This window comes from Morone saxatilis, unplaced genomic scaffold, assembly GCF_004916995.1.
Source record: "Morone saxatilis isolate NCDOM2014 unplaced genomic scaffold, NCSU_SB_2.0 Contig22, whole genome shotgun sequence".
NCBI classification, from domain to species: domain Eukaryota; kingdom Metazoa; phylum Chordata; class Actinopteri; family Moronidae; genus Morone; species Morone saxatilis.
Genome location: NW_023339785.1, coordinates 9564471 through 9590870, shown reverse-complemented (window position 1 = coordinate 9590870; position 26400 = coordinate 9564471). Strand labels below are relative to the sequence as shown.

The window sequence follows — 26400 nt, the reverse complement described above, 5'->3', positions numbered from 1 at the left end:
CCTCACAGTTTGTTGGTATGGGTCTGCCCAGGTGGTCATAATGTTATTTATGGCTGATCGGTGTACATGCTAAGGTTAAAAGTGCAAAACTATTTATTTCAGAAGGCACAATCTGGCTTATGCAGGCTAAAGTCAACCTTCAATTAATTTTTTTTAACCTAATGTACTGTAAAGAAAGAATTTACACAACAGTGCAACAGACATTCAGATTGATATAAATGATACCACAGAATACAATTCTGTCATGTCTTTTTGTAACCAAAGGAAAAACACAAGCTTGTAATATAATCTACAACTAAGAGTGTAAGTTCATACGGAATCCAGTGTGCTGATAGGACCATTATGCTCACTTTAGCCAAGTTTGTTCATCCAGTGCATAATGCATTATGTAAAGCAGACTCAAAATTCCGTTAGTAAACCAACTTGTAACTTATTGTAAAGCTGTAATGTGCATTAAAGCTTCAGAACTGAAATTTTTAAAGTAATGACAAGACTTGGGGTCCTCTTTACGGAGCTCTCTGGTGTGTACCCCACCCCCCCTTTGAGCCTCCCTCTCTGGACAGCTTCATCTCATCCTCTGCTTGCATGTCATGGCTGGGAAGAGCCACATAGGGCTGCTGCCCCCATGGAAAGCTCTGAGGACCCTTCCTCAGGTAGAGTGGGAGGGAGTCCCCATTAAATGTAATGTCCTTGAAAGCATGGAGGAGGAAGATCCCTAAAATGATGGTGAGGAACCCACTAATTGTTCCCACTACTCCGTCAGTGGTCATACTCAACCATTCCTTGAAGAGGATGGCAGAGCAGGCCATGACAGAGGTGGTGAAGAAGACGTAGTAGATGGGAGTGACTATGGAGGTGTTAAAGATGTCGAGGGCTTTGTTCAGGTAGTTGATTTGAACGCTGACACAGATTACCAGGCAGATGACTAACGACCAGAACAGGGGTTCCTTCAGCACTGCTGTCCCAGCAAACAGCTCCTTAATGCCAATGCCCAGGCCCTTGACACAAGACACAGAGAGGGAGCCAATCACAGAGCAGATCAGGATGTAGACCAGCACATTCTTCTGTCCAAACCGCGGTGCCACAGCAAAGATAAGAACCAGGCTGCTTCCCACAACGCACACAGCAAAGACAATGAAACCTGGTGGGAGCATTCAAGAATGAGTTAGTACCCTAAAAAAAACAAAAACAATATCCAGCTGAATCTGGGATTCAGCCTCCACAGCCATGGTTAATATCACATCACAACGACTAAGGGCTGGTCCTACCTGGGTCTTTGAGCTTCTCGGCCATGGCACTGAGAGAGGCAACCTCCTCTTCCTGTGGGGCATGGATCACCATCACTGTGGAGCCCAGGACGCACAGCAAACAACCGATCTTCCCATGCACATTCAGCCTCTCATTCAGAAAGTAGGAGGAGAGCACAGCACTGGAAGGAAAGGCAATGCAGACACAGAGTTAGCATAAATGTGGCCACTGCGTATAATAAAGGGAGATGTCTTTGTTTTATTGTCCTCAAATCTAATGAAATGACAAAAACCAACAATGCAAAAGTCTGCTCTAAGTCCATTCGTTCTTAGTGAAGAAAATCTTTAAAAGTGAGTTACAATATATGCATATATAATAATATATGCTTTTAGTTTTTACTCAGTATATACAGGGGCCATTTTCAAACTTACACAGAATTAGAAAAAAAAAGTATGACTGTTGCATAACTGTTGCAAAACACCCTTTGGTGAGGGACAAGTAGAAATGACTTTGTTTTAAGGCGGTCAGAAACCAAAAAGGTAATCCTGACTGTCACAAGATGATTTGACTGATAATAACTGGTTAATAACAACAACAATAGCAAGATAATCATTCATGTTTGCATCGTAACAATACAATAGATGTTTGCTTTTGGCCCGCAGCAACAAACACCAACGTAATGAGAGCAGTGGGAGTGAAGAGCAACTACACAATGAGCTGAAAAAAAGAAACAAAAGATACAGGTTCATCACTACGAGTTACTCCTCTCACACTGTCATTTGATACACTGTCTATTATACTGATTTGTATAAGGAAACAAATGCTTTTATGACATAAAATATCATTCTTTTGGCAGACTTTCCTCTAATCTTCAGGCCGATAGAAATTCTTCAAATCAAAAATCACTCTTTAGTTGAGCTTCTCACAATACTCTTCTAGTGCCTAACCTGTGATAAGGGGTCTCAAGTAAATAAATATAGCTTCAGTTAAAGGGCTCACAAGCCAAAAACGTTGTGAAGCACCGCTCCTGTGAGTATTTACATCACCAAGATCAGTGCAGATGTTCATGGCAGTAAATGAATGTGTAATCTAGTGCAACAATGAGGCTCAATGATGTGTTTTTAATCCTTTTTGGACAACAATGGACGTCTACCACGCAGAGGAATAACCTATATTAGGTGTTGGGTTTACAGACAATAGATGTTGGTTCTGGTCTTTTCTTGGGATTTATTGATAATAAGAAAGTTCGAGAGTTAAAGAGTTATCCGTGAATACTGAGAAGGCTAAAAGAAGACAAAGACAATTACCTTACAAGAACACTCAATGCTCCAAGAGGAGTCACCAGTGTGGCCGGAGCAAATGCGTAAGCAGCGAAGTTAGCGGCCTCTCCAGTTCCCACTGGAATATAAACATGAATTACAGAGGGTTAAAAGTTGAAATATCCAACCCACATGTGCAAATGTGCTCTTTGGAGGAATGTGCACTTCAAAGATATGGTGTGGGCACTGCATCTCCTGCAACGTCACCAGCAAAAATACCAAACCCACAAAAGCCTCATCCCCCCTTCTTTGAAAAACAAAGACCACAATGTTTCTGTGCCATGGCTAGTAAGCAGCGTAACCAAGTAAAAAAAAAGAAAAGAAGAACAGCTGAGCATGTCATCCATGTTTCAGAATTAAGCCTGAAATCATTTACTCACTTGAAATAAGTCCTGCCCACCACAGCCATTCCTTCAGGTAGGCATACCCCCCTTGACCTGTGAGACACAGGACAGAAAAACTGGAGTAGTTGTCATAGTTACTGTTACAGGTTTCTCACTTTAGATTAATCCTAAATCATTTTAACTAATGTAAAGTTTACACACACGTTGCCATCAAGACATACCTTCCTTCCCCAGTGATATACCCACCTCACTACCTACATATTCATCTTTACATACAAAACATATGCCCAGCTCATTAAATATGATCAACTCTTGTAGATTTAACTATCCAAAAATATAGAAAGTAGTTTAAATTAGCTCCACGTTGACCAGCTACATTGTTGCTCACACAGTAATACATCATTTATATAATTAACATTAATAAACAACAGTTTTGATAATCCATTAATCGTTGTGGGTTAACAGTATCTAGTTACAGAGTATGAACCAAACAATTATTTACATACAGCCCTATATGGTAACACATCACAGACAGGGATGACACTAGTGTACTGCATACACACATATTGAATGTAAGACTTGTAGCATTATGGTACTGTGAGTATTTCCGAAGCGTACAGTACCTGCTCGCATTGAACCCTTGCTGACCAATCGCAGCAGGCCTTTCTTCTTCAGAATGAAACTAGCGCCGATAAAAGCGCTGGAGCTCACCGCCAGAGAGAGACCGATGTAGAAGTCCAGACGGTTCACCTCCATCTGAAAACCACAGACTGGCGTCCCAACGTGTGATAACAACAACCCAACTTCTAAAAACTAGAAACGAAACTTTCGGGAACTTTTCAGGAGTCGAGCAACAGCCACCCCATGTTTAAAATCACATGATAGGCTGACTCTGCGGCGACGAGGCTGAAACTAGCTTTTTATACGGCTGTAGGTGACCACGAACCACTTCTCTGACTTGGTTTGGATTAAGTTAGTTAAGTCTAATACACTGTTTAACTCCCGCTTAACGTTACACTTGGTAAAATGTTTAACCTACGTTGTCACATCAACTCTATTCGTCGTCGATAGCTGACTGCAGGAAGTGGAGCTGCTGATTGGCTGGCCGTCACCCGCTACTTCCTTGTTTATTGCCTAGGAAACTGGAGGGCGGAGGCTCTACTTCAGTACTGTCGATAATGTTTATGTTTATGTTGAGGGTAATGCATTCAAGTTCAGATTTTTGAGACAAATGTGTGAAGAAGGTGTCACTATATCCTTTAATCTCATAAAAACACATGCGTAACTAGTGAATAACTAATACATGATGATTTAATGCCAGTAAGTATTCAGGTACTTTACTTGAGTAGCTAAAAGTGGAAATGCCACACTGTGAAAACACTACAAGTAAAAGTTCATGCATTCAAACTCTTACTTAACTTAAAGTAAGTGTTACCAGCAAAATGTACTTCAAGTATCAAAAGTAAAAGTACTCATTCTGCATAAAAGTACTCGCTGTCAGTGTCTTAATGTTACTGCTGCATTAATGTGTATGTTGCATTTTACTGCTGTGCTGAGCTCATTTTAACTACTTTTTGTATTGATGTGTAGTTTAATTTACAGAAATGCTTCATGTGTAAGCTCATTTACCTTAAGAACCAGGTTTCTATCTCTAAAAAGTCAACTTTTCATGAGCTCAGAAAAACAGCCATGTTTTTAGCTTTGTGACAAATGATTTTCCAGCTGATCCAAAAACGGTTCAATTTATCACAAAAACTTAAATGAAAAATTACCAACTTTGGAGATAGGCTACATGATTTTCACTTCACAGGAAAAAAGTTGTCAGACAAATGTATAATATTTTCCTCTGAGATGTAGTAGAGTAAGTACAAGTCAAATGTGTACTTGAATTCACTACTTGAGTAAATGTACTTTACATTCCACCACTGTTGCTCACCATTAGTATTTGGTCATGCACCAACATTTAGATATTTGCAATTGACCACCAGTTTGATAAAACTGCAAGTGCTGTTTGGTCATTGCCTGGGTCTGAAAGGCCCTTTTCATGAGATTTCAGCTAATTTGGTGGAATATTATTCCTGCAATGAATCATCATGAATCATGCTTAACTTAGTTAAGGTTAGTTAAGGCTGAGCCCTTGCTGCAGATATTAGAACTTATTGTTGTGCTAATCTTTATGCATCTAAAAAGTTCTCTGAGGTAAAAGGAAATACAATCAACAATATGAAAGGGTTTCAAAATGTATTACAGTGACACATTCAGTGGACAAATTCCAAGACTGTATGGAAAGAACACATATCTGTGTATGTGTGTATATGTGTGACAGTCTGCTTACAAGAAAGATCATTACAATGTACAACCTAAGATATTTACTAGTGGCAAACAGAATGTTATTTGAAAAGACCCTCCCAGATTCATTATAACACAAAATGTAAAACAGGTGAACTCTGTACTTTAATCCATGTAACACGTTCATAAATAGATATTAATGTATTTATCTTCTGTGCTCTAAAATAGAATCAATATTACTTTGAATACATGGTTTTATTTTTATCTGCTCATACTAGCAACAGAGTGGTTTATGGCAATTTAAAACGTTGTAGTCTGCTGAGGGGTTATGTATTATATTCATAAAACTCTTCAGGAACAACAATGTTCCTAACTTTACAAGTTTTTTTAAATTGATGGTTCCCAACAACAGTAGAGCACTTTTATTTTGTAAATTCTTTGTTACATTACAGTTTCATTTGTATATTTATACTGTCCCTGTCTTATTTATGCATTGTCTTATTCCCATCATAATATATACTGTCAATGATTGCCACGTGTGTCTGCATTGACAGTATATATCATTCCCCTGTTATACTTATTCAAATAAAGTCATTTGAAGAAAAGAAAAAAAAGATGCTTCCCTGATGCATCTCCATTTATTCGTGGGTTTCTCCCGTAAACATTTTACTGCCTGACTGGACATAGACATATATTATATTTCTTTATATGTTATATTTCTTTATATATTATATTTCTTTATATGTTATATATTATATTTCTTTATATGTCTGTCACCAGCTTTAACACCTGGAAAACGCTGCAAAAAAAGTGTCCTCGCAATCTGATTGGTCGTTGGTGTTCGTTACGCACTATGCAGCGTTGTGATTGGACGAGTGACTGTGAACCCGGAAGAAATGCTAACCTTGACAGGCGAGCAAAACACATGCTGGTTTACAAAAACAAAGATTAAATGTGATGCTTCCTGACAGTTCCATGGGAAATATCGACCAGGACCACTCTGTGATCTCCCAGCAGTACTTCCGGCAGTAGCTGCGTTTCTCCGCTTGTATTCTTTCTCTGCTAAAACTCACTCTTTTATCTAGCTAAATGAAAGGCTAGCACTTACCAACCCAGCGCCGCACTCTCTGCACTAGTTAAACTCCGTCTGGTGGACTCCATGTTGGCTTCACCTGCTATCCAGTGATGGGGACTCCTGTGTTTGTCACCAGAAGCTGTAAGGCTGTTCACACACTGCAAAAAAGCCAATTCTTCTCACCAGTCTCAGCTGTGTGGAGACATCAGAGGATCGGTGTGTTGAGATACACCAGCACTCATGTCTGCAAAGACGACAGGAGTTACTACATAACCACTCCCATCTTCTATGTCAATGCTGCTCCTCATTTAGGACACCTGTATTCAGCTGTGATGGCTGACTGCTTACACAGGTATAAGCTACTTAAGGGCTTCAACTCAAAGTTTGCAACAGGTAAATCCTCCATCGACCAAAGCATATGTGTATGCAACGTGTCTGTCTGTTGGTTGCATGTGATTTACACTTTTGTCACAGCATAAATCCCTATAGGCACCTTAAAGCTTATATTAGAAACCAACGCACAGGAAATATGTTGTGTAAATATGACAAATAAAAAAAATAATACATTCTATTATCTTGCATTTCAGGCACTGACGAACATGGCTTGAAAATCCAACAAGCTGCTGAAGCTGCAGGAAAAGATCCCCTGATCTTCTGCGCCGATGTGTCTGAGAGGTTCAAGCATCTCTTCAGCAGCTGCAACATATCGTACACAGACTACATAAGAACCACGGAGCGGAGACACCACGAGGCCGTGAAGCATTTCTGGTCAGTGCTCTGGAACAAAGGGTTAATCTACAAGGGCAGTTATGAAGGCTGGTACTCCACCCAGGATGAAAGCTTCCTCACGCCGAAACAGGTGGGCGATGCTTTGGACTCAACAGGAAAGGAGATCAAGGTATCGCTGGAGAGTGGCCACAAGGTAATTGGAGTGAAATTGGTATTATAGCATATGTGTGAATGAGTGTAACATTTAAAGGGGATCCTCTTGAGAACTAGATGGTACAACTCAAGGGGTTAGTCCTAATAAAGAATTTCTTGTGAACTTCAGTCTTCTCTCTGCTGTTTTGCAGGTGGAGTGGATGAAAGAGGAGAACTACATGTTCCGTCTGTCTGCGTTTCGGTCTCAGTTACTTGACTGGCTCAAAGGAAATCCCCGGGCCATACAGCCAGAGCGTTTCTACCGGGCTGTTCTCCAGTCGCTACAGGAGGACCTTCCTGACCTCTCAGTCTCCCGCCAGAGAAGCCGCCTTCAGTGGGGCATCCCAGTCCCGGGTGACGCCGAACAAACCATCTATGTGTGGCTAGATGCTCTGGTGAACTACCTCACAGTAGCTGGCTACCCAGATAAACACAACCAATGGTGGAACGTGGCCCACCACATTATCGGAAAGGATATCTTACAATTTCATGCCATCTACTGGCCCTCTTTTCTTCTAGGGGCGGGACTGCCGCTGCCACAGACAATACATGTGCACTCGCACTGGACAGTAGGAGGAAAGAAGATGTCTAAAAGTTTGGGTAATGTAGTGGATCCTCTTGAACGCTCACAGATGTTCACAACTGACGGCATGAGGTACTTTCTTCTGCGTCAGGGTGTCCCTGACTCAGACTGTGATTACACAGATAACAAAGTCATCAAGGTGCTTAACGCAGACCTCGCTGACTCTCTGGGTGGTCTGCTTAATCGCTGCACAGCTCCAGCTCTCAACCCAGCTCAGGTCTACTCCTCTTTCTGCCCTCAGTTCTTCTCAAGTGAACAGAGAGGCAGGGCTGTGGTTGAAGACTACCACATGTTAGAGGATGTGAAAAATCTCCCCGCTGTGGTGGAGCAACACTATGAGAGCATGCATGTGTACAAAGCTCTGGAGGCCATCGGTGCCTGCGTGAGGCAGACCAACGGGTTTGTTCATCGCCATGCGCCTTGGAAGCTGGATAACAGGGACAGTGAAGCCCAGCGCTGGCTCAACACCATCATCCATGTCTCCCTCGAATGCCTGAGGATTTACGGCACACTGCTCCAGCCGATAGTGCCAGAGATTTCTAACAAGCTGCTGTCCAGACTCGGGGTGCGACCAGATGAGAGGAGCTGGGCAGATTTGAACTTCCTGCCAAGGTATCAGGGAATGGACTGTCCTTTCGAAGGGAGAGCGCTAGGATCTCACTCTGGGGTGCTTTTTAGTCGCTTGGAAACTCATAATGTAGATAAACAAAAACCTAAGAAAACAAAGAAATTGAAATGAGGAATTGATTTGCTGATTCAGTCAATAAAGAAATAAAACTCCTGTGGCAGTTTTCACTTAGTCTTTTTCAGGATTGTGATTAGGGCTGCACGATATGGTAACATAATCAAAGTGTGATTGGTTTGACAGCTATTGTGATATGATTCATGATCATTTTTGTATCACACTTTTAATTTCACTTAAAGAACTATTAAAATCATGATGATGGGATGTGATTTGTTGGGGTCTGTACCAAACAATCATGTTTTGTTACATCTGGAAAACAAGATTTGTAGGCCAGGCCACAGTACTTATACAATATAATGCTGTGTGTGTCTGCCATTTGGATATTATACTCAGCCATACTGTGATTTCGATAATATTGCGATTAATTGTGCAGCCCTAATTTTGAGGTGTACAAACGTCTTTCTCACTTTGTTAGTTTAGCTGTCAACTGTTATGGCGCTATAACCTATTACCTTCAACAATCTCATTAGTGAGTTTGGTGACGTCAAGTATTAAGTCTTTTTAACAGCCAACATTTTGCCAGCTTTACCAGGTGAGCTACCAGTATGCCTCAGGTTGTGTTTTTATCTTTTCAATATCTATTGATGTTATGATATAAATTGTCCCAAGGGACGTATTCTTTTCTACCCCAATACTGCAGAATGAAACTCTACGTTGATGTTTGAACACCTTAATTTCAATTAGTTGTGGGATCAATGAATCAACATTCAATCTCAATCTTGTCTCAACATAATTAGAAGTTACTCAAAACACAAGTGAGTATAATTTAACATTAGAAGACTGACAGATGTTTTTGAATGACAGCAGCCTTATTTGATAGATCAAATCCTTTGATTCCAACTTTGTCATTGACAGTTTTTAAACACAATATACAGGCAGCCAACACAAGTACAAGACATAAAAACTGACATGATTTTTTAATGAGAAATACACGAAACTGAAAAAATTGTACAAATTGAAATAAAATAAAAAAATTGCATTATTCTTATAATTTCTGGTACTTTTTTACATAGACTTTTCCATTATTAACCATTATCTGTTCACTTCAGAGCAGGATGCCTCCTTTCATAATCCATAATTACACGATTGAAGTCAAGACATTTTCTCAGCTCATTGCCTCTGTGGTCGAGATCTCATCTGTTTGGTGGTCCTTTGTGCCTTGAACAGTATCCGTTCCTAACAGCCTACACACGACTGAACACACTCATCTGAAGAGCTGGACCTCCCCACATGATGAGGGCCTATTCTCTGCACACTACTATGAACAAGCACGATCAGTAATAGGAATTGGTGCCCTGTCCTGGTTGTGTATCTGAAAAGAGTGGAAAAGTTTCATTATAAATATGAAGTCTGCACGGAGATGGAAACAATGACAACTGTAGGGAGACGCATAAATGATTTGAAAAGTTTCTAACTTACTTGAAAGTTGCTGTTGTAGCTGTCTGACCAGAGCTGCAGTCTGCTGCTGCTGTTGAGTCTGCTGCATTCCCTGTCGTGGGAACTAAAACAGAGATACACGAAACAGTTATTATAGCAATTTTAAAGGTTTGTACATTTTAACCTATTTGCATATATGTAACATTACTACCAATCATTTTTTGCAAAATGGATCTTCAAGAGTTTTGAGTAAGTAATTCATCAGGGTCCAAATCTCTAGTGGTGCATTTAAGGAGGCAACAATGTCCACAATAGTAATAGTATAGAGTTGGCTACCATAATGCATCTCATTCACAAGCTATATGTGATGACTTATTTATCTAAGTACAATTAAGTGTGTCAGAATGTCGTGAATGCTAAACCTTAAAAAAAAAAAAGAGCACACAGTAATGCATGGTATGTATATCTAGAATGAGTCCTAAAACCCAACCTCAGAGGTTTTTTTAAAAGGGTTTTTGGTTAGATGCTGAAAATAAGGTCTATGGTTACCACAATGTGTCAGTAAATACCTCACTTGTGGATTTTGAAGCTTTGACATGTCTTAAAAATGGAGATTGCTAACAAGTGGCTAAATGAGACTACAGAGGTTGTTGGGGACATTAAATGTCATCATGCCAAACACTTAAAGCTAAAGATGTATTTATGCTGTTAGCTTACTACTTCTGCCAATTGTATTTGATTCAAAAATCATTGATTCAAAAATCATAAAAGTGGTGTTNNTCTTGCTGAACAAAACATTTAAGTGTCATAAACGTTTGTCTGCCAGAGAACTTATTTTGTGCAGTAATCCAAAATCCAAAGAAAACATCCTGTGGGCTTTTTGTCGAAGGAACTATGGCAATGCTAACTTTCGGGTTGGCCCAATTACATTATCCCTGCAGCACTTTACACATTTGTTGTTAACTGGCAAAAACATTCAAAATTACTAGCATGATATTATAATGCAAAGCATACATTGAATTTTTTTCTGTAACACTGACTGATGAAAATCAACCAAAGCCCTTGTAGTTCCTTTCCAATTCGACATACAATATATATATATATATATATATATATACACATACACACACAATATATATATATAATAATGATAATAATACATTCGGCGACTTTGTACATGTTTGTCACACGACAGGACAGTCTCTTACACTTTTCCTCACCTGGCTAGTGACGGTCACCTAGTCACCTATGATTGGACCTAACCATGGGTTGCTGGGAACAGTGGCTGCATGCGGGCCTGTTTGATAGCCTTGCATGGTTGGCACTGGCTGACACCTGTTGCTGCTGCTAGCTGCTGATGCTGCTGTTGTTTGAGCTTATTATGGGACTGTATAGGAGAGGAACTTGCTGGGGCCTGGCTCACCTGCTGCTGCTGCTGCTGCTGCTGTTGCTGCTGCTGCTGCTGTTGTTGTTGTTGTTGCTGTTGTTGTTGTTGAACTTGTTGGGCCTGCTGCTGCTGTTGTTGTGAAAACGCAATAGAAATAATGGTTGGTGTTTGAGGTACACATTGTTGTACAAGTTGATAAATGTGAAGAGTTTTTATCTTTTCCAACTTTATATTAGAGGTATTTCCGTATATCTGTCCATTTATTCTAGTTATGATCAATTCTTTACTTACTTCTGGTCAAGTGCCTGAATGTTTTAAATCAAACCATTCCCCAAAAAGCCAACTCTTGACCCATTTATTTTAAATAAACAGGTTCAGGTTACAGCACTGAGACAGCACTCCTTAATGGTATTATTTTAGCACCTGACATCTTACTGTATCTTTCGATACAGTTGATCGGTTTTATTCCTAACTCTCTGAAAGGACTTTCTGAGCTGCCATTGACAAATGTGAATCCTCCACAAGCCACTTTACTCATGGAGTGCCTCATGGTTCAGTCCTTGGTCCATTATTATTCTATTTATATGCTGCCTCTCGTTCAAATCTTTCAAAACAACCATATCAGTTTCTGTTTCTATGCAGATGACTCCAAGATCTATTTCTCTTTTAATTCCAACCACACAATGCAATTTAGCAAACTACAAACAACAACAAGTTCTGTTGATTAATCTTTGGCCATTATAATCATCTGCAGGTTCACATTGTGTATATTGTTCTTATTTATGATTTGGTGAAATAATTTAGTCATGTGCATTACTGTTTTTAAAGCTACAGAAGGCAACTTCAAACACTGGCAGTTCCAAATAAAAGCAAAATGTAACTGAACAACCTGAATTACCAGTACTCAGGAATCATGGGGATGCAACAAAAGTAAACAAACCCACTGATGTTTACCAATTTGTATCCAAATATTGATTTACTTTCATGTTTTTTGTGCGTTTTTATAAAGCACCCCTAAAAGAATGAGCTTCTATACGGAAACACTGGTTTGCTTCAGGGTTACATAATTAAAAAGCAAAAAGCCTTCATTTTCACATATCATGTTCCTAATGAAAAGTAATAAACTGAGCCAAAACATAGCTTAAGAGCTCAAGTGACATACTCTGAGTTGTTGTCTGAGGTACTGCTGCTGTTGCTGCTGCTGTTGTTCTGCCAGCATCTGATTAGGCCTCAAGCCTGGATGTACACCCTGGCCTCCCATGTGACTGAGACCATGCATGATGGGATTCTGCTGTATGGGCTGGTGGGCAAACCTGAGGTTTACAGGACAGGAGGAAGAAAAAGAAATATGAGGGCAGGTAAAAATCTGCAATGCACACTCAAACACTGCTAAAACAATGTCAACCTTCTGCAACCGGACTTGCTTGGAGTGCTACTAAGCAACTAACAAAGCAGCAGCCTTCCTTCCTTGAAACAAAATACTGACCTCTGTGTGTTCTGCATATTGTGTACGTAGCCTGGAGCCTGCTGGTGAACGTAACCACTGGGCCTCTGCTGCATTTGCCTAAGAGGATCCACCACAGCTGGGTTGGTTCCAGGATGGGTGCCCTGGAAGTTTTGGTTCCCATATGATGAAGGAACTATACCACCACCTTGGGATGGATGCTGCTGCATCCCCATGTGTGATCCATACGTGGTATAGCCCTGAGATATGTTCTATGAACAATGAGATATAAGACAATGTAGTTAGTTAAAAAAAAAGGAGACCATTATTGTTTTATTGATAGTGTCCAAGTGTGAACGGAATCCTGTTTAAACATGTACATCCTTTTTACATTTGTTGACATTATGGTGTATAAATAATATATTTTTTAAGAATAGAGGATGATCAGATGAAAAATGCATTTATTAGCAAAACAAAAGTAAAGCAACTAAAATAGACGTACCTGAGATGCCTGCATTGAAGTATATGGTTGGTTGGGTGTTATTTGTCTAATTTGCTGCCCTATCATGCTCTGATTCTAAAAAGAGAAAAAACAAGTCAGCAAATAGCAAATATTCATTGCCTTCTACCAGGTGTAAAGGAGAATTCTTATTTTCCTTTTTTTCTGATTTGAAAGCAATTTTCTTCACTCAAAACAACCATATTGTATTTGTGTTAGACTTGAAAACTGAATTTAAGCAGCAATTAAACAGATAATCAACTATCGTTACTAGCAACTGCTTTTAGTCAAGCTCTTTTTGACTGTAACATGTAGCTTAAAGGCCTTGCAACCAACCGACCCACCGTCGGCAGAAAAGCAGTTGGAAGATCAGTCGCTCCGTCTCCTCGAGTCGGTCAAAGAAAAAAGCCTCCGAACACACCAAACCGACACCACTGGAGCGTACGTTCGGCGCATTGCGAGGGTAATACGTCCCCATAACAGCAGGCGGCGTAATCTGTTGTCTTCCAAAAAAAAAATAAAACCGGAAATGACAGATCACTCTAGACGCTAGTAAACACAGAGCACGCTGTCGTCCGTCATGGTTTTCATCAGAGAGTGTTGATAGTAGTCGAGAAGGATCGTTGTTGTCATTACTTTACTGAACGGAAAATACGATGGCTAATAATAACAAGATATCTGGGCGTTGTTTTACCATCGTCACTTCCGGTTCCGTGCACTCACTGATTCGCTATGTCAAGCGAGCACTCCACAATCAGATTGGTCTTTGAGGCTGACGGCACTGGCCGATTCTACATGTCGAATGCGGCCAAAAATGAAGGCCGACGCCGACGCCGACTGGACGACGGCACGGGACACACCAACCGACTCGCGACCTCGCCTGACTGTCCGACGATGTCCGACGGCCGTTAATCGGGTTGGTGTGCGGAGGCCTTAAGCTGACATTGCACCCTGACTCACCAGTCTGACCTGTAGCTGCTGCCGCAGTATCTGGCCCTGTGGCATGCTAGGCTGGGGTTTATAACCCATTTGGTATTGCTTGTCCAGTCCCATTATGCCAGGCATGCTCCCCTGCATGCCGGGCATCATGCCTGGGTAGCTGGGTCGGGTGGGCATCATCTTGTTTATCTGTGGGTTACGGGCAGGTCTGTATGGAGGTTCTAAACCTGGACCTCCTATGGAAAAACAAATTACGTAAACCAAAATCCCAGATGGTTCTTGATGAGTGCTAAACCAGTGTGTCATACTGGTAAGAATATGCCAAGAACTGACCTGGAGGTAGAGGCTGGTTCTGTGCTGTGTACATGTTCATGGTCTGCTGGCTGTAGGGTAACCTGCTATATGGGTGGGTCTGCATCATCTCAGGTTGCATATTAGTCACATAGCCCCCCCCGCCTTGTGCGCGGTTCATATAGTCCTAGTGAGAAAAAGAGGAACGATATATTACTTTTTAACACTGATTGTTGCAACTTCAGTCCAGGTAACAAACGTATAAAAAACAACTGTCAGAAAAACTGACCTCTGTCTTGGTGGATGGAGTTTTCTTCTTCTTGCTGGATTTTTTCTTCGAGTCAGAGGGTACAGCGGGCACACTCTTCTCTGGCTTCACTGTCTCCATCATCTTCTTATCTGGTTCCTGGGAGACGGGTGTCAGGGGCTCCTCCTCTTCAGGGGGCAAGGGGAGTGGCTCTAAATAATAGCTACGAGGTTTGGGTTTCAGGTGGGTGTGGTAGAGCAGGAAACGCTGCTGCTCCTCGAATTTGGTGACTTTGCGGTCCACGCGCACCGTACCGAACCAGCCCCAAGAGAGAGGCGCGGAGTGTTTGAGACCCTCAAAGACATCCCAGGGAGAAATCTTCTGTTTGGTTGATACTTGAAGGCCCTGATGGCACAGAGACACATTAGTCTTATTAAACTCAAGATCAGTATGAAAAAAAAAAAGCAGTTAATACATTCAATGACACGAAGATCCTACAGTAGCAAACATTCACTAATACTGCTGCTGGTTTATGGTTTTGTGGCATATTGTTTGTGTACCCATAACTAAAACAGTGTTACTCAATTAATCCATGGTACATACACGCATATTATGATACAATGTAAACTTCAGTTTTTTATATATTTGATTTTGAAAATAAAGCATGAGAAATGTGATAAGCGACCTATCATCCAACAAAATATAGTTCTATTCAATGAATGACTGGGCATTACAAATCATACTTAAATTGTGTGTTTAACTTGGTACATTGACGTCAAGTTACATTAGTTTGTGAGAAACCACGTACCTCCTTCTCAAATCCAGCGATCTTGTTACCCTTTGTGTCTATTAGTGAGCCCTGAGGTTCACAAGTTATGACATCTCGGGTCTGCTTGGGCAGTGGCAGAAGCTGGCGAACTTTTTCCAAACTTTCAGACTGCCGATCTCCAAGCTCTTTCTGTGGAAATAAAGTGGGTACATTGTAGAGGAGCGATTGTGAACAAGGTAATAAAAAACCTGTCTTTGCAATGACCAAGTTAACTTTTTTGGCCTCATTTCTACATGAGCTTACATGTAGCTTTACACTTTGGGTGAGAAAGGTTCAGTTCTTACCCTGAGCTTCTTGACCAGGTTCATATAGGCTCTCTTATTCTCCTCCATACTGCCCTGAGAGATACTGGACATGTCGGCAGCCAGTGTGCCGTTAATCAGCACACTCAACATGTCCAACACTGTTGTGAAGAGCTCACTGTTGGCGAAAAGCAAATATAAGAGCTGGGCAGTTCAAATGAGTGACAACTGTGCTGGCAACAGAATTTGCCCTTAGAAATATTTACTGAAGTATCCAATTAGAGGAATAATGTGTTTTCCTCTTTAGTTAACACTCACTTATTGGACTGCATGTCAACTGTGCCGCTGCTAATGATGTCAAGGAGTAGTACAGCCCACTCAGTGGTCTGCTGGGTGCTCCGCTGCACCGTGTCAAACATGCCACCCACCTTGTTAGGAGAGGAAAAAATATTGTTATACTCCTCATAACATGTTTAATCCAACCCAGTGTTGGATTTAAAATAGTAGTGAATGGTTTCTGTTAAATATTTTGGATGTTTAACTTAATATAGCCAAATTCTAGTCTTGTAAAATATTTGTAAGGTAGTGCTTGTTATCAGTGTTTAAAGTCTAGAACTCAAAGTCATCCATGACTTGTACAGGAGTACAAAACTAATTAAAGATGGACTTTATATAGCCAGGGTGCTGTTTTGTAAAGCTGGTGGTTCTTACAAGATTCAGTCGTAGCTTCAAAGCCTCGTGCATCATTTGCTTTGCTTTGCAGTCATCCTGATACTGGTCTTCCCTCCAGTTGGTAACAATCTGCTGCACTTGGCTGTAGAGTGATGTGAGAAGGCCTTCCCTCTGTTCATCCTGCCCCTTCAAGCAGGTCAGCACCAAAGACAGGAAGGGCTGCTGGCTCAGCAGAGACATACTGAGGAGAGGAGGAAAAAAAGTTAATTTAATAAAGAAGAAATCACGTTCAGATGGCTGGATAATTTTGTTGTAGCTTCCACAGCCTGTGAGAGTGGCACAAAATGAAAATGTTTACTCTGCCATACAGTTTGCCAGATGCTAGCAAAGTATTTTCACCTTGTAGAACTACCAGATTAAGTAGAGTAGATTGAAGAAACATAAGTTTGCCACTTACCTTTTCTGTTTCTGCCTGTCCCTCTCCTTACGTGAGGAAGAACCCAAGTGCTGTCCTTTCTCCAGCTCCTCTCCTGCTGCCTTCAGCACATGACCCTGAACTGAGGTGGGCAGCTTGGCTATCAACGGAGCCACCAGCCACACACCTGACCGCTCTGATGAGCTGCAGCACACAGTGTAAACAAAATATGTTTACATTTACATATTTTTGTTTATCACATGAAATAGGTGAATTAGCAGACTAAGTTTCAATTCATACACCTCCTGGAGTAGCAGTAGTAGTAGTAGAGTGCTGGGGTGACCTTGACAATATTACTATGACTGCTGAACATTAGAATTATATTTGGTATTTTCTACTTCTACAAAATTCAATGCAAAGAAAACCGTGTGAGTAAAAGAAAAAAAAGGAACAACACACACCTTAAAATGGGCTTCATCTTGCTGGTGGTGCTGTTGTTGGATGCGGAGCCACCTTGGGCTGCTGCTCCATTCCCTGAGGGGTTACTGGAGTTCATCTCAGCTGATTTCTGAAACACCTCTATGGTGGCCTTGGCTATGTTCTCCAAGAGCGAGTAGAGCTCCTATTGGAAGATAAATGAGGAATATTTCAATTAATTTGACGAAGACTACACATTGTCATATTTTGTTAAATGGTTGGATGCATTGAAGACACCAACTTACATTGTTTGTGCTCTGTTTTATCATCAGCTGTAGCTCCAGGGACGACTGTCTCATCGTCCATTGGTCCATGTTCTATGAAAGAGAAAAGAATACTGTTGGTCATTTACATTTTTTCCTTTTTCTTGTCAAAATCCAGGTATGATCAGTCCTTGATTCAGCCAGGAGAGGGCAGCAAAACCTCAAGAAAGACAACTTCTTAGCAGATTACATTGAAGTTTCAATTTTGCGATGAGATGATTGAGACCTAACCACTTTTTCTTAAAACCTACTCATGTTGGATGCACTATTTGAACTAAATCTTTATCTTTTCACTGGCCGAAACAAAGACAGGTGTACATTTTAAACACTATGCAAGTTTCTTTTGTATGCTCGACCTGTAGGATGCGTTTGATGCGCTGCCTCTGAGGGTTTTCACCATCTTCACTGTCCAGCTGGCGATGAGGATAGCAAATAAGCTGCAGTAGTCGTTGGGCCTGAATGTTTACCAGCACTGGATCCTGAAGGGCACTGCTGTCCTCAGACAGAGACTTTAGGCAGCGCTCTCCAACCCATTCCTGCAAGACAGAACAAGAGGGGGAGAGTGAGAAGTGTGACAGAGGTCAATAACTTCAGTGATTGTCAAGCTTAAGTACAAGCATTGTAAACTCATGAGTCATGCAAAACAAGCTTGACTAAAGCTGGGTGGGTAGTGATGAAAATGGGGCAAGGGGATACTTCTCAGGAATGAAACTGCACATGCCAGAGCCTTGCTGGGTAGAAAGTCTCTTGAGGTCTCAGAGCACGTCCAGCCCTCTGAGGGACCGCCAGCTCTCTTTCTGGCCTTCATATCTAGGTGGCATAAGTGACATCTGGTGCAGAAAATGATCTCATTCACGCGTTTTATGCATCTTTGGCTTACTGCATTTACAAGTAGCTCAGAAAAACGGGAGAGCTTATATGAGCAAAAATAGAACGTTAATCGCTTCTATGTGCGTTCCCACGACAGCTGAAAATACTGAACACGAAAAGAAAGCATGCATGCATATCTCCACGCAGTTCAAAGCTATTTTCTTTCTTAAAATTAGTTGTCTCAGTAGTTTCATTTTCACCTTTTTCATTTCACACTGACTATGTGAACTGTGGTTGCGGGTTTCATCTCTTTCATTTTCATTCACCCCATTTCGACTCATATCCTCACCTGTTGGCAGATCGTCTTCAGAACATACTTTGCATATACATCCAAGCTGGCCGTTTCTATGGAGACATTGCGCCCCTCAGATATGTCGTCGAGGCCAGCAGGGTGTGACAGTCCTGAGCCTCTTAGCTCGGCATCACCTAAAACAACGAGGAGACACCAGTAAAACCAACCAGTAAAATCTATCACTGTACAATTTCATAGTATGTTCGATCCCATATACGGTAAACGGAAACTGAGACAAAGTAGAGTTTAAGACCAGGCGAACTAACCTAACGTACCCTGATTATTGTCATCTTTAAAAGCAGATGTTCACATGACATGTTCTGACCTTAAACTTTCTGATGATAGCACTGCTAAGATTCTTACCCAGCATAAAGACAGCTTTGAGGACAGCAAATACTGCTCCAACAACTATGCTGTTCTGAGAAGCGGCAAGAAGGTGGCGATCACAAGACGACCGGATACCAACTGAGGATTTATCTGCAAAGTCACAACAGTAAAGGTATAAGTCACAATTTTTGACAATCAAAAAGAAACACAAATGTGTTGAAACAATAGTAAAAAGGTTTCTGGTTGGGTTTACTACCTGATTTCACACCATCTTGGGGGACAGGGTTGCGCTGAGGCGTCTTGAAAAGGTGTAACAGAATCCTGCATGTGAGCCTGGCTCCTGGCTCAGAGTCTTGCTCACTGCAGGCTAAAGGTAAGACACATGTGCATGGGTTAGAGGAGAGTACCTTCACGTCACACAACTGATGTTTACTTTTTTTTTGATAGGCTACACAATCTACAACATTAAAGTCACACATCTAAATTTAAACCATGTCCTAGATAGACTTCTCATCAGTCAGGATGAAGTGGAATTTTCATGGAGCTGTTGTCAGGCAAGAGGGAGTGAGAACAAAGCATTTTCCACGAATGAGAGCTGCTGGCATTTGGCACGTGTAATGGCGTTATGAAATGAGCCAAACCCAACCGAACAGGATGGCTGAATGGGGCTTTGTCTCCAAGCTGGGAGGAAAAGATTAGCAGCGGGGAGAGAGAAGCACTTCTCTGGCCAGTGCACAAAGCGCACCGAGGCTTCATGGACTCAGATCAAATATGCTGCGTTTACTCTCCTCTCTCATAGAAGTAATGCATTATACAGTACTCCTTCCTATGAGCCGAGCTGCAATGTACTGCCCACACATGAGTAAAAAGCCTAATGGCTGTGAGATTATATATAGATGCTTAAAAGGCAGATGGCATGGAGAAAACTGGTAAAGTTATTACAGACAGAAACAACTCAAGTGTTGGTATTAGCGGGCAGTGCTTTTTAAAGGATAGTTTAAAGCAGTGATTCCCAGCCACGGTTGAGATTAGATAATCCTTACCAGCATTGAGGAGGGAAGGAATGGCCACACAGCGAACCAGGTCTTCTAGCAGTAGGCACTGTCTAGCAATGAGAATGGCTACAAAGGTCGCCAGGGAATCATGGAAGGACAGATCGCTAACCTGTAGGGTGAACACAGAGATTATAAAATTGATGCTGTGAGATGAGACAAACTACTGTAATCAGAGGAAGACGGATGGTAAAAGGAAAAACATATTTGGCTGTAATTATTATTGAAAAGAGTTACAAAAATGTAGCAAAACTGATATCCTTCAACCCGAATTTAAGTGATGATGAGAGTAAAAGCCATAGTTATATAGAATACATGTAACAACCTCTCAAGGGAAGAAGGAAGCGCTATGTAAGTAGGACAAAAGCTGGCTTAATACGTCTGCGGTAAAGGCCTACATTGTACCTACGCTCAACTATAAATCAAAACCACTGCCTTAGAGACTAATGTCAGGCCCATTAACCCCTTACATTTCATTTCCAAGTTATGAAACTTACATCTACGTTACACAACAAATCATTGAAGCCACAGTTGCCATTGTTAGAGGAGCAGCAGAGAGCCTTGAGGATGCCGAGCCACTCTGCACTCAGGGAGCGACAATACGCCGTCAGCTCTGCACACAGGATCCCGATATCATTCACCCTGAAAGCACATTACATGATATGAAACAGCAGCTCGACAAAGAGTAGATAACTGTAGCAGTCTGAGCTCCGCACACGTGCAACATGGTCGTAGCAAAAATAACACACCTCTCAGGGTCTCTGTGGTCCACACACACATCCATGAGCACGTTACAGACAAAGCTGTAGCGGTTGGCTGGGCTGTCGTTGAGGATCTTGCCCACCATGGAGTGGTTGAAGTTGTGGGCCGAGGGGTTGGCTATGGCCTCCATCATGAACCCAGGGTCCCAAAGCATGTTGGAGTCTGATGGGTCGATATTGCAGTAGATGGAGTTTTTCACTTTGGAGCAGAACTCGCTGAGAGAGAACACAAAGGGAAAGGAGAGAATATAAAGCATGATGTCCACACTAATAACTACAAAGAAACAACTATGGATGCAAATATTATAAATATATATATGTACATGTATAGTGTATATTAATTCCGTTTTTAATATGATTCACTAGTACCATTCCCTTATATCTACTGAGGGATTAGTCCAAAAAAATATTCAGCAGCAGAGCTAAATATGCATTTTTGTTAAGGCAATGCAAAACACTTGTTTCCAAATAGGTAAACATTTATATCTACCTGAAGATCTCGCCAAACTTGTTCTTGAGGTGACTGCAGGAGGTGTAGAGGTCGTACAGGTAGGCCAAGATACAGCGCTCAGCAGAGGAACAGTCCGCCGGGTTCACACCCGATTTCACCACAATGCGCAACCTGAAAGCACATTTGCACACGTGATTCCAAAGGAGCAAGACATTTTAGCAAACACTTACTAGTTTTCTTTGCTGAGGGTTAGATGAGAAGATCGATACCGGACTCAGTCTATACAGTGACTCTACATGTGAGCTTTAGTGTTGCAATCAGGAGGAAATTTGTTACCATGACACATGTGAGTGGTATCGATCTTCCCATGTACGTCTCGGCAAGAAAGCGATTTCCCAGAATGTTGAACTATTCCTATAGCAGTCTTTTTAGTATAAGCACTGCTTTTAGATTGAATTCCATTTATTTTAATAAGAGGCTTTATATGAGCCATCTTTAAACACTCAATTTAATTTAGCTAATGCTTTAATCCAAAATGGCTTTTGACCAGTGCAACAGCCGAATCAGCTGAAATTCTTAAATTACCAGCATCACAAACAACTTCTAGTAGTACGGCATTGAGGAAATAAGTGCCCTGTCAGCAATCCTGTGACAATAAAAATCCTCATTAAAAACAGTAGAATGAGGCTCAGAGAGAGCAACCAACCAACAATTCTTTAACTTGCCATTAAAACCCTAAAACATACTTTTTACTACTTTAGTAGTAGAAGTTTAACCAATTTCTTTACCCTGCAAACACGCCTTTATGACTGGAATTCAATCTGTTTCAGTAAATTTCACAGTAACGACCAAAACCAAACCATACCAGTCCCAGGTTTGGGCCACCGGTTAAAATCTAAGCAAGCCTTCATGAAATGGCATAAGACTGAGATTTTGAGGTATCCTATTGACAAACATCAAAGCTTGTTAGTGACATACCCATCAAAAACTTGCGCTGTCTGCTCAGGATTGAGAATGAGGCAGGAGTGGTACCTCCTCAGCACAGCTACAATACACAGACACAGGCTGGTAGTGTAGCTGCCCACCAGGCTGGACGACTTCAGCAGCAGCTCGGCTTCAACCAGACTCAACTCATTCAGAAGCTACAAAAACACACACAGTCAGTGAGTTTTTACAAACAATGATGAATAAAAAGAGATGTTTTCATGTTAAATGACATTAGTGATGAAGTTGCCAATACCTGAATAGCAAAATCTATGAGGCCACTAATATTGAGGGAGTACTCCATGAGGTCAAAGATGAACTGAATGTGCTGGACGAGAGGCAGGTGATAAGACATCCCTAAGGCAAAGCTGGTGATCTGTTCCAGCACATTCCTGGACACCTGCACACAGAACAAAACATCACACATCATTAATATGCAAAAACAACAATCTTTACAGACACTGAGCTGTAACAAAACAACAGACTGCTATTCAACTCAGAGAGTCTACATTTAAAACAAGTAGAAAAATTCAAGCAATGCCAAAATATTTAGTCAGCACTGGAATTGTGTTGCTTTACGGTGACAAACTGGACAAATGAAGGCAAAAACAACCGAAAGGGGATTTCAACCAGTGGGAAAAGTGCTTATCCGCTTTCTTGCCGAGACCTAGATGAAAAAATATATACCACTCTCATTCCTGTTTAATATGAACCTACAGCCAGGTTAGCTTAGTATTAACTTGCCTCTTTCCAAAAGTAAATTTCTTTACAGAAATAAAATTGAATGTTAGCTGACAAAAAAACATCCACCTCCACTCAAAAATATGTTTTTGTCTTCTTACAATTGTTCATTCATACAAGATATTCATAGATGCTGCTGTTTTAGTGAGGTAAAGGAAGTTGATGCCTTTTTAAGGATTTTAATGTGAAAATTATACTTTTTTTGCAGAAAAAAACATATCAGACACAAATTATTGTTCCAAGCAGACTATTGCATACATGTCTTAATACATATCTGGACGGGATCTTTAAAAGGATCAGTGTTTATCGGCATCTAGCGGTGAACTAAACACCGCTCGCACCTGCGTCTAATAACCTGGGAATGAGACTGAGCTGTGTAGTGTGTAGGAGAAACTACAGTGGCTGTGAAACTCGCTAAAAACACGAAAGGCCCTATCTACAGCCAGTGTTTGTCTGTTCTTGGGCTACTGCAGAAACGATGGGTGGCTTCCAAAACATGGTGGACTCCATGTAACGCAACACTAATAAAACAACATACATGATGCACTATGATCTATATTTCCTATTTTCTGCTGACTAGAGGGGCCCCTCTTACCCTAAATGGGTGAAGGGTGTGAATTCTATGGGGTATCATTGCACAGATGCCGATTAAACTTAGATCTTTAAGCCCTTTACTACCTTGATTAATCTAAATACATTACGTCCTCTCTGTCCTTTTTTTATAATTTACACCTTATTCCTCAGTTACCCATTCAACATTGTACTTCATCCATCTCACCATATAAATCAAAATACCCCAAACAGTTAAACTTACTCCCACATACACTTAAACATTCATACACAATCTACAGTGAAATACATTATTATTCCTCCTTTCTAACCTAACTTTTAATTGTGACTTCGTGTTTCCTGGGTCAAATTTTATAGTTTTCTGGTAATTTATATAAGCTATCTTCTTCATTTGTAAATTCTCTCTTACTCCTCTTCCTCTTTTTTCACTTCCTCCCCTCCCTTCTTATGTTATTTACCTGAATCAAACCCTCGGAGTAACTTATTAAATATCATTAAATAATAAAAAAAATTTAGTATTAATTTATCAACATCTCATTACTTTGTCCCACTTATTCTTTCCATTCATTCTAAATTTTCCCATCCTTTAAATCTATTTAATCAATTTCTTTTATCTCTAGTTTCCATCCTTCCTTCTTATGTCTTAATCTTCAATTGTTCCAAAATTTAACATCTTCTATTAATTTCCCACTTTTAAAAATAATTAAAATTTTACTTTTCATTAAAATTCTTTAATTTTATCATCATCTCACATGAATTCTATAATTTTACACAGAACATTCCTAAATAATTCAAATCAATAACTTTCTGAAAACCTAAATCCCTTTTAATTCTCACATTTATCTTCATTAAAGTTATGCTTTGTAACATATTTATATCCATTATCATATAAAACTTTTTTTCTAAATTATTATTTATTTATTCAACCCCCTATTACGTATAAATAAATAATAATTAATCTTTTTCTCGTCTTATATTTTTTGCCATAATACAATTTAACCATACAAATCTAAATTGGTATCTAAATTATTCTTAGTATTTATTAATGAATATTGTTAACATCTTGTTATTCTTCACATCTTTATAAATCCTATCAATCATTTCCCTTTTCATCTTTTATCAATTTTTTATCAAAACATCCAGTCAGTTTTATAAATTCCTTCCTTTTCCCATTTCTTTCTCTTTACAATCTCTTTCATTTGTACATATTTTTTATTTTTCTTCATTTTTATACTCATAAAAAAAAAACAAAACCATACACAAACATATTTTTAGCTGTTACCACATATCAAATCTTCTCATTCCATTTCATCCAATAAACTATTAAAATTATTTAAATTAAAATCAAATCTTCTATCTCCCTCAATTTTCATTTTTTCTTCCATACAAACTTCCCCTCCTTCCCATCCTATCATTAATTTAAAACATAATTAAATGCTTACTTATATTATCAAACTTCCATCATTCAAAATCTATATTAAAATTTTAAACACTCATTTACCTTATTTCTTTCTGTCTTCTTTTCCATTTTTATCACCTTCAATTATTTCTTTTTTATTTCTTTATTTATTTTTTTCTCTCATTCCCTCATTTTCCCACACCTTAAATACTACCCAATAAATTCTCTTTTTTTCACTCTTTCTTTTTCTCTTCTTCCTTCCCATTAACCCATAAATCTTATTTCAAATTATACATTAAAAAATATAAGATATAATAAAAATAATTCTAAAATCAAACCTTTTATATCTAACTCCCTTATAACCTTTATCCATTCCAAAAATCCTATATCTACTATTCACATCTACAAAATAAAACCTTTTTACATTATTTCACAAATTTTTTAACAATAATAATAATTATCTCCACATATAAACTTCTTAACTAAACTTCAATAATATACAATAATTCTCAAAATTTAATTTGTCCTCATAAACTATTATTCTTATAAAAATATATTATCTTCAAGCCACCTTATATTTATACTTTCATAAATTCTCCCAATCACCACAATATCTCCCTCTTCACCTCCCACTGTGTTCTATACTATAATTTAACTATGTTATTCTTATCACCATATTCCCTTTCTCGATTCTTTTCCCCTGCTTACACATATCACTTTCTATTCTCTTTCCTTCACATTCTATTTTATTAAATATTCTCATCCACTTTCTTCTTCATCACTTAACATTTCCCAAAATACATCATGTCTTGTATCTGCTTCAATTTTATTCCATTTTAAATCTTCTTTTTATAAACATATATTTTAATCCTAAACACTGTTATCATCTCTTCTTTTTTGTTTTTTTTACACACATACATCTTCATTTAAAACTTATCCTTTACTCTGTCTTTTTTCATTATTAAAATGTAATTCCCCTTCCTTTGCTTTTCTTTTCTACATTATATTCTTTTAACTACTTAAAAACATTTCTTTAATTACTTTTCTCTCCGGTTATTTATCATCTCAATCTGTTTATTAAAACATGCCTATATTCATAAACAACCCTTAATTTTCCTTTTATTCTTAATTTTCATTCTAATTCCAATATCTATTCATAACTCTCTTAACCTTAATTAATATTTAATTTATTTTCATACTTTCAATTTTTCTGTTATTTTTCTCGATACATTTTATTTTTTAAATTCATTCTTGTCATTCCCCTTTCCTTTACATCCATCTCTTTCCTTTTCCTCTCTTATTTTACTTCCATCTCTATTTCTCTCTCCTTTATACTCACATTTTTCA

At 39.5% G+C, this 26400-nt stretch overlaps 3 protein-coding genes across 3 annotated transcripts in view; 1 reads left to right on the top strand and 2 right to left on the bottom strand.

Moving 5' to 3' along the window:
- Nucleotides 1-249: 249 nt before the first annotated feature.
- Nucleotides 250-4022, bottom strand: zgc:101583 (uncharacterized protein LOC494104 homolog). The gene is made up of 5 exons (XM_035669724.1): nucleotides 3535-4022; nucleotides 2948-3004; nucleotides 2556-2646; nucleotides 1269-1429; nucleotides 250-1141 (listed from the first exon to the last, which is right to left on the bottom strand). Exons 1-5 carry the CDS (start codon nucleotides 3665-3667, stop codon nucleotides 507-509), a joined length of 1077 nt encoding a protein of 358 aa, XP_035525617.1. The 5' UTR covers nucleotides 3668-4022; the 3' UTR covers nucleotides 250-506.
- A 2061-nt stretch (nucleotides 4023-6083) lies between these two features.
- Nucleotides 6084-9359, top strand: mars2 (methionyl-tRNA synthetase 2, mitochondrial). Its single transcript, XM_035669131.1, has 3 exons — nucleotides 6084-6668; nucleotides 6863-7197; nucleotides 7349-9359. The coding sequence occupies exons 1-3, from the start codon at nucleotides 6386-6388 to the stop codon at nucleotides 8516-8518; spliced, it is 1788 nt and encodes a 595-aa protein (XP_035525024.1). The 5' UTR covers nucleotides 6084-6385; the 3' UTR covers nucleotides 8519-9359.
- A 67-nt stretch (nucleotides 9360-9426) lies between these two features.
- Nucleotides 9427-26400, bottom strand: part of med12 (mediator complex subunit 12) — a 32465-nt gene continuing 15491 nt past the window's right edge. The window contains exons 18-44 of the mRNA XM_035669777.1: nucleotides 22600-22743; nucleotides 22338-22501; nucleotides 21399-21530; nucleotides 20897-21124; nucleotides 20645-20789; nucleotides 20139-20259; nucleotides 19352-19462; nucleotides 19132-19245; nucleotides 18766-18902; nucleotides 17963-18142; nucleotides 17589-17660; nucleotides 17328-17488; nucleotides 16909-17070; nucleotides 16491-16692; nucleotides 16098-16207; nucleotides 15822-15957; nucleotides 15517-15666; nucleotides 14751-15113; nucleotides 14504-14648; nucleotides 14192-14406; nucleotides 13235-13309; nucleotides 12775-13004; nucleotides 12451-12601; nucleotides 11364-11417; nucleotides 11165-11248; nucleotides 9944-10025; nucleotides 9427-9836 (exon numbers count right to left, since the gene is read on the bottom strand). Of these exons, the coding sequence (XP_035525670.1) occupies nucleotides 9799-9836; nucleotides 9944-10025; nucleotides 11165-11248; nucleotides 11364-11417; nucleotides 12451-12601; nucleotides 12775-13004; nucleotides 13235-13309; nucleotides 14192-14406; nucleotides 14504-14648; nucleotides 14751-15113; nucleotides 15517-15666; nucleotides 15822-15957; nucleotides 16098-16207; nucleotides 16491-16692; nucleotides 16909-17070; nucleotides 17328-17488; nucleotides 17589-17660; nucleotides 17963-18142; nucleotides 18766-18902; nucleotides 19132-19245; nucleotides 19352-19462; nucleotides 20139-20259; nucleotides 20645-20789; nucleotides 20897-21124; nucleotides 21399-21530; nucleotides 22338-22501; nucleotides 22600-22743 (3906 nt within the window). The 3' untranslated portion in view covers nucleotides 9427-9798. The remainder of the gene's footprint in view (nucleotides 9837-9943; nucleotides 10026-11164; nucleotides 11249-11363; nucleotides 11418-12450; nucleotides 12602-12774; nucleotides 13005-13234; nucleotides 13310-14191; nucleotides 14407-14503; nucleotides 14649-14750; nucleotides 15114-15516; nucleotides 15667-15821; nucleotides 15958-16097; nucleotides 16208-16490; nucleotides 16693-16908; nucleotides 17071-17327; nucleotides 17489-17588; nucleotides 17661-17962; nucleotides 18143-18765; nucleotides 18903-19131; nucleotides 19246-19351; nucleotides 19463-20138; nucleotides 20260-20644; nucleotides 20790-20896; nucleotides 21125-21398; nucleotides 21531-22337; nucleotides 22502-22599; nucleotides 22744-26400) is intronic.